Genomic DNA, 8,139 nt, shown 5'->3' with positions numbered 1-8,139 from the left:
GGTCAAGAGGTGTAGCTAGCAGACTTGTAGCTACTTATCCAGCAATGTTTGCCAAGATGGGTGGCAGCGCCAAGGCCTACGCTGCCGTCCTTCTCATCAGGCTCATGTACTCCGGCATGCATGTCATGAGCAAGGTGGCCTTGGATCAGGGCATGAACCCCTTGGTGTTCGTGTTCTACCGGCACACCACTGCAGCGCTCGTGCTGATCCCTATCACCTTCGTTCTCGAGAGGTCAGGTTGCTAGCTGTGCTTGTGCTGCTTTGATGTCTGCTTTAATTTTGCCTGATTGTTTCATGTTTGACTGGTGTTCAGTTCTGTGTTCTGAGATGTGATCTTGTTGTTGTCCGCAGGCGAAAAGCTAAGCCGGTGACGTTCACGATTGGGTGGAAGATGTTCGTACACGCCCTATATGGGTAGGTTGAATTCTATATTGTACTTAGCTCCTGCAGGATTCCCTTGCCTGAGGAATAGTATTCTTCTAAACTCTGTTTTTTCTTGTTGTATATATTCTATGTAATAATCTTCTGTTTTCCATGTCTTGCACTATGTTTCCAAAATTCTGCCTTTGATTTGGTTCTGGCCATACTGTCATGATTGCTTCAGCAGCGGAGAACGCTGTCACACTCCATGCAAACAGTGCAACTGGCTTTTAGATTACTTTGTATATGGTTTTGACTCTGTTAATTTACTCAATATCTCAAGTTCTGAATAAAGCTTCCAACACTTGGACTGTAGTTCAATTTGTTATGTAAGAATTCAGCTACTTATGTCTTTAACCTGAAAATTTGATTTTCCTTTTGTTTTTGGTCAGGGTGACAGCATGTGGTGTCTTATTTAACCTTGGTCTCAACTATGCTTCTGCTACGTCGTCGTCAGCATTGTACAATGTTCAGCCCGTGATCACATTCATCCTAGCCGTTATATTCGGGTAATGAAAATACTAGTTGATCCCAAGACTGTATCATGTAGAAAGCAAACATAGCGATCAAAATAATTTTCTGCATATCACAGAATTCAGAACAGGCTATAGTTTTCAGTTCATGAACTGAAGAAGAACACTACTACTTGTGACAGGATGGAGACTCTGAAACTGACGAGGTTCCATGGCAAAGTAAAATTCGCTGGCATCCTCTTCTGCATCGCCGGCGTCACCGTGCTGGCCTTCTACGAGGGGCCAATGTTCAGATCCTTCAACCATCACCATCTCTTCCAGAACGGCGGCAGCAGCAGTCCCGCTGGAGCAGCCGAGACGCACTCCAAGAAGCAATGGGTGCTGGGAATTTTTCTCATGACACTATCCAACGTTCTAGCAGGCCTGTGGACAGTGCTTCAGGTACGCATTGCATTCGGATCTCAGACATGATCCGACCTCAATGTTCATGGAGTAGTAGCAGCAGCTTCAGTTGACGTGTTCTGTTTCTCAGGGGCCACTGATAGAGGACACCTCCAAGCTGATGAACACCGCGCTCCAGATCTCGTGCGCGTCGGTCCAAGCCTTCCTCGTGGCCGTTGCAGCCGAGAGGGACTTCTCCAAGTGGAAGCTTGGCTGGAACGTTGGCCTCGCCGCGATAGTCTACAGCGTAATTCACCTGGATACCACTGTGAAATCATGTTGATACGTTCAGAATCTTCAGAGACGCCCAACTGATGCATCATTTCTCTGATGAAACATTTTCAGGGCGTGATCGTGACGGCGCTCTCGTACTACATGCAAATGTGGACGATCGCCAAGAGGGGCCCGGTGTTCCTGGCCATGTCGACGCCGCTCACCTTCGTGTTCACCATCGTCATATCTTCCTTCATCATCGGGGACGCCGTCAGCCTAGGAAGGTACGTACGTGTGCACGACGACCTGATCAGTCGCAGATGATCGAACTCGTCGTGTTATTCAGCAATTTCCCTGTCTGAATTCTTCTGTCTGACGGTGTTGAATCTGCGCAGCATCTTTGCCGGGGTACTGCTGGTGGGAGGCCTGTACAACGTCTTCTGGGGGAAGAGCATCGAGGAGCGGGACGACCTGACCAAGATCAGCGCCGCCGCCGCCGGCAAGCCCGGGCTGGAGCTGCCGCCGCCGCAGAAAAACAAGGCGGACCTGCAGGCGCCCCAAGTGCCGGATGACGACGACGGCGCAGAAGCAAAGGTCTGATTCAGCTTCCAGCTAGCCCAAGGACGTGACAGAAAAGATTGTGCGCAAAGCTATTGCAGCCACTAGGTTTCAGGGCAGCTGCCTGTCATAGGCAGCTAGCTCTGCCCACCGAAACCGTGGCGTCCACATTGATCCAGGTGACTGTCAGTGTTTCTCGTCCACAGCACCATTGTAAGCAGCAGCAGTTTACCCAAACCCAACCGCATGAATAAAAAAGAAGGAAGCCTCGGTCGCTTTCAGCGAGCTTCTGTGCGGCTTCGCCTGTTCGCCATGCGTTGTTAATTTCCTCCTCATTCCATAAGCATCATCAGGTCATGGTGCCACTGTGAAACGTCCCGGTTCGTGCGTGCTCGCCACGACGCCATGGCGGCCAAAGCGGCGGTAGTGGAGTTCACGGCTCGACGCATGCGCATTATTAGGTCTGCCGCCACATCGTTTGTACGTAATCCATTTGATCATCAGTACCTAATAAAATGTTTTTTTAAAAAAAGGGATCGTGAGGAACTGCGCTGTCGTTATCAGCACTGTACGGACGCCGCGATCGTAGTAAGACAGTTGTTGCAAGGATTGGTAGGATTGCAACACAACTTTCGATAGTGGGTTGAGAAGTGAGGGGACAGGACTTTGCCCGGAGGAGACAAACCGGCGACTCGCGGCGGCGCACTGGGAGAGCGCTCGGTGCCGGCGCATTCGATCGCCAACCATCGAATCGGCGCCAACAGAGATGCCATGCCGGTAGCGGCGTGCCGCCTCTGCTCTGTTCGTGCGGCCGCCGCTCCAGAACAAGTCAGCAACAGCGCCGTTGGCGGATGCGCTGCCGGCGAGAGCTGGCGGTGACCGGTGGGCGGAGCTTGAACTCGCGCGCGCGCGGTTGCGCCGGATCGGGCGCCACGCCCCGACCAGGCGACCAGGCGTCGCCGCTGCTCCCCCTCCCTTGTCTGCGCCGTGTCGCCACGGCACGTTGCCGGCTCGCCGCGCGGGTCTGCCTGCGGTGGAGGCAGGCGTTTGCGTTCCGTCGCCCGTTCGTTGATGCTCCTTGCTTGCTTGCTTCGGTGCCCGCCAGGCGACAGCGAATCAGCGATCGGCGTCGTGTATTGTTGCTCGTTTCCCCTTCTGAACGGACACGAGACGGGCGGATATCGGGTTGGATTTTTTTTTATTCTTTTAGGGGGGTTGGATTTTCTTTCTTCGCTTTCCTTTTTACCGTGTTGTTCGCTAGCTATTGTGTGGGCTACCATCAGGCCTGTTTGCCGTGCAGCCCAGTGGCGGACCTAGCCATGGCCCATGGGATTAAGCCTGGGCAAAGTCTAATACATCTACCTCTAGCAGAACAGTGTTTAGACTACATGCAGCCGGGCTCTGGGTCCGCCCATGGTGCAGCCGAGTCAACGTAGCTCGGCCCTACTATCCTGGGCTCCAGTAAAGGCTGCTGCCGGCTGTCTCTTCCCGGGCCAGAATAATGCAGAAACATATGCCGGCCTTAACAACATTCTACCTTTTTTAGGAGCCAAAAAGTCTGTATGAATATGACCACGTGGAGTGTAGTGGTTTATCTAACACGCTAATGACATTTAATTTAAAACACACTCTAATAGTGTCGGAATGCACCCGCCTAATTCTAGGATGAGTTTGGGGAAAATCTAGTAATGCTTGGTCAAGAGGTGTGAGGACACAGAATGCACACGGGGATTTAGAGCAGTTCGGGCCGCCGGAGCGTAAAACCCTACGTCCACTATGCGTTGTATTGCTTCTGAGGAACTTGGGAGCTCAGAGTGAGCTTGAACTTAAGAGAGCTTGAGTGCGTCTGAGTGTCTCTAGGACTTGTGTTCTAACGTGCGCGCTCTCCTTTTTATAGGCTCAAGGGGAGCGGTCTGTACACTGAGCGGGGTCCCGACAGGTGGACCCGGCGATATATCAAATAACGTACAGATTGGGGCCTGAGGTGCTACAGGTTCGGAAACCTTCCCCTCTGACCCCGTGCGTATCCTTCGTTTGGACTTGGTCCTGTGCCGTCTCGCTTACACAGAGTCTGCTGCCAGTGACATGCACAGTGCAAGACGTGCTGTCACTGTTGGGTCAATTTCTGTTGACAGGCGAAGGGGCGATCTTGATCTGCCGTGCTGTAGCTTCCGCACCCACTGTGGCAGTCCACGCCGTAGTCCTTCTACAGCAGACTATAATTACCCTTTGCTCACGCGCGCGGCATTGTGATGTGACTGTACACCACTTGCAAATGCACAGAGCGCGATGTTATGACGTGCCGCCTCGGTAACAGGCGGTCTTACCGCGGCTTCAGTCATCTCTGCCCAGTGTGTCAGCAGGCAGCCCATGCCTTGTCATGGGCACGCGCACCCCAACCACCCACATTCAATGAGGTAGTTGGGCTGGCGTCCCGCGGAAAGCTTACCGCCACCGGACATGTGACAAGGGCCGGCTCGGCGGCTGCTTCCTCAGGGGCACGTGGCGGCACCGGACCTCCTCCCCGGGGGGAGGGAGGTCCGGGCTCCCGAGGTCAAATCAGGTGCACAGGTCCCTAGGGGGCCCGGCTTCCACACGTGGCGGCTCCGGACCACCCTCCGGGGGTTTGGGCCTGTAGCGGCCGTTCCCGAGCACCTTGTTGTTGTAGGTACGTGGTGGCGCCGGACCTGCTAGAGCGTGGGATGAGGTCCGGAGACCGTGGCCCCAGCTGTCAAGCTCGGGCCGTACGCCTCGTCACTGAAGGGCTTAGCGTGAGGTTACAGATAACCTCACGCTTTTCGGGTTGGACACTCTAGCAGGAGGTATCCCTGTCCGTATATGCTCACAAATAGTATTGCAAAACCAGATCAATGACCCTATGTGGGCGTTTTGTACGTGGTTTTGCCATTGCATTTGCATTTTTACGTATCATTTTATTTCCTGGTCTAGTCGATGCTAGCAACCAAGGATATTTAGGTTTGAATCGCAAAAAAAAGGGATATTTAGGTTTGCCTAAATTATATGTGCGCCACCACCAGGCGGCCTGTCGCAAAAGAGGCAGTTGGGGCAGGTGGTGGGTGGGAACTATCCTTCTTTTGTCTAAAATTCAAATTCACTTTTCTCTTAAAGAGTAAATCCATTTTTGAAATTTTTTAGCCATTTATGTTGCTTAGAATTAATGCAACAAAATGAGATACAATATGATTATTTATTTATTTTTCTAATACTAAAATATTTAATTTTCCGGTGATGTTAGAACATTTTCTCGTGGAGCTATAACAATTTCTTGGCCAGAAAAAATTCCCCTCAAACTGGAACTATTTTATTGTGTAGCTAGGTCATCCACAGGCATGTCACATACAAATAATAGTATTATTAATTTCTAGAACAAATTCAGAAAGATGTGAACATCCGTGCTGAATTTCCAACTTAAAAAGGGTGGTTAGATCCCACCAAAAGAATGCTACCCATATGATGCATGCATCTTGGGCCTTGCATGCATGATAGAGCCACCATGTGAACAAGTCTACCTCTTTTGTTCCTAAAGCATTCGACTTTGTATTGACTGCTTGACTTCATTTTTCCCTAACATCAAAAGTCCGATGCATTCTCATAACCACATGCGATGCATGCATGAATCTGGCCATAACGGCATGCCTTAGCACGCACTACAAGAGCACAACTGCAAACTTGGAAAGGTTGGAGGATCTATGACGAATTCACGATGTGGTAGATGCACCCTTTTTTCCGAGGGAAATGTGTAGTGACACGGTTCCTGGTCCACAGCCATACCAGACATGTCCATTGCCAGTCTAGAGGTAAGGTGGTTTCCGTGTTTTTAAAAGTAGAACTGGACGAAAAATTTGTGGCTCGTCAGCTTGTTTGGCTGGAGGTTTGCTCTAGCTCTTTACTTGTCCATCCGAAGGGTGCGAGATCTGGAGGAGCTAGTTTAACAGGTTGCTAGATTATCCCTAACCTAGTTGTGATATCTGGGCATCAATAGCCCACAGAAATCAAAACAGTTGATAGGCTGGCCTTCAACTCCCTTTGGAAAAGAGTTTGACGGTTCCAGAAGGCAAAATAGGTATTTTGGTCCTTTAACTTTAAGAGTTAAGTTCGTCCCTCAACTTTTAAAACGGTCAATCTAGTCCCTCAACTTTCATTTTTAGATCAAATATTTTCTTATGTAACACTCCATATGGGTACAAGACTAATGCGAAAAGTTATTTTTGCCCTCGCCTTCTTCTTCCTCTCCCTAAATTGTGACATCACCGTTTGCGCTAGACCAACCGATGAAGCAGACCTAGATGTCCTACCAAATCCAAGAACTAGCTAACTCTGCTCCTCCTTGCTCGAGTAGAGCAGCAACCAGTGCTTCCTCTTTTATCTGTTTCTAGCACAGTAGTATTGTCGAGCCAGCGAGCTACTAATGCAGCAGTTGCATGCTCCTTTCTCTACGATATGAGTTTCACATCAATTAATCAGCTCCCATTTCCCCTTCCCCACAAAAGCAAACATGCATGCAATAAATACAAAGCATAAACATATAGGTCTCTTTCTCCTCAATCGGCAAACAAGCTGCAGCTGCCTGCTACTATGCTCCAATCTCTCAGTAAGCAGGCCACCAGCAGTACCAAGTCAATCCCACCATAATGAAAATTGAGGGGAAGGAGCTAAGGGTAAAATGGACTTTTCACTAGTCTCATGCTAACATGAAGCACTGTATCAGCATAAGGATAAGTTTGGCCTAAAAATAAAAGTTGGAGGACTAAATTAGCCTATGTAGGATGAGTTGACCCTTAGAGCAAATTTGTTGAAGTACATGAAATAGTTGCAGTACTATGAAATCTCTGCCAAGAGTAACTATAGTATTGAGAAACCCTTCCTAAGTCTTGCAAAGAAGCTAATAACGTAATTATTTCTAGTTGTTATAAGCATGGTTTCTGTTTTCTGGCAATGCTAACTGATAATATTGGCTATGTATACAGTGACAGCATTCACTTTAATTTGTTAACGCGATTGCGCTTAAGCCACCGGAGAGCACCGTTGACTTGGCTTTGCAGCAACAGTGAGTGCTATTTGTCCAGCCACTAATCTTAGCAAGCCTTCAGTCTGCTGTCTTAATTCATTGGAGTGTTGTTTAAACTTCTCACGAATTATTTTATGTTTAGGCATGAAGCTGAAATTGCTGCAGCCTCAGAAGAACCATTTCCTTCATGGTGACTTCGACGTACGATAACTACGAGGATGAAGATGAGTAGAGGATCACAAATCAATGAGGATCACAAGTAAAATCACTTCAGCAGGCAGAAGTGCTCTTTCTATGAGAGCTGTTTTAGGGCGAATAGCTTGGATGCGTCCAACGAACTTGGAATCTAGTTCTGTACGAATATTTGATCCGTTTTGCTGTTTCGTGAGCACTAGAATTTCTCCAGTGACATCCTGTAACTGAACAGAAAACAAGTATACACTGGATCTCGTATCAGCTCAGTTGCTGCCACTACCGGAAACCAGCACTATACCGAGTGCCAAACACTTTGCCGAGTGCGAAATATCGGGCACTCGGCAAACACAAACACACGGTGAACTCAACCTTTACCGAGTGTCGGGCACTCGGCAAAGGGCAACACACGGTGAACTCATCCTTTACCGAGTGCCATGCACTCGGCAAAGGATGACACTCGGCAAACAGGCGCCAGGAAGTAACGGTAGGTCACGCCGTGACTGTTTGCCGAGTGTCTGGTCCAAGACACTCGGCAAAGAAAGCTTGTGCCGAGTGCCGTGGCCAGACACTCGGCAAAATATACAAAAATTTTTTCTTTAATTTCTCTAAAATTTTTTCTATTGTATTCCTACAGTCTCCACTACCGGACGCGGCTGATTTGCCGAGGGTGAAAAGGTTTGCCGAGCGCTATATTTCGAGCACTCGGCAAACATATTCTTTGCCGAGTGTCGCTCTCGGCAAAAAAAATCACTCGGCATAAAATATTTTGCCGAGAGCCTAACACTCGGCAAACAGATACCCTAAACCCTA

At 49.1% G+C, this 8,139-nt stretch overlaps 1 protein-coding gene across 1 annotated transcript; it reads left to right on the top strand.

Moving 5' to 3' along the window:
- LOC112883092 (WAT1-related protein At5g64700-like) lies at window positions 1-2,421 on the top strand. The gene is made up of 7 exons (XM_025948322.1): window positions 1-232; window positions 352-414; window positions 813-929; window positions 1,076-1,334; window positions 1,426-1,581; window positions 1,680-1,831; window positions 1,943-2,421. Exons 1-7 carry the CDS (start codon window positions 45-47, stop codon window positions 2,145-2,147), a joined length of 1,140 nt encoding a protein of 379 aa, XP_025804107.1. The 5' UTR covers window positions 1-44; the 3' UTR covers window positions 2,148-2,421.
- Window positions 2,422-8,139: the final 5,718 nt, after the last annotated feature.

The sequence above is a fragment of the Panicum hallii genome, chromosome 2, assembly GCF_002211085.1.
Source record: "Panicum hallii strain FIL2 chromosome 2, PHallii_v3.1, whole genome shotgun sequence".
NCBI classification, from domain to species: Eukaryota; Viridiplantae; Streptophyta; class Magnoliopsida; order Poales; family Poaceae; genus Panicum; species Panicum hallii.
The sequence above is the reverse complement of the archived record's forward strand: the minus strand, read 5'-3'. Positions and strand labels throughout refer to the sequence as shown.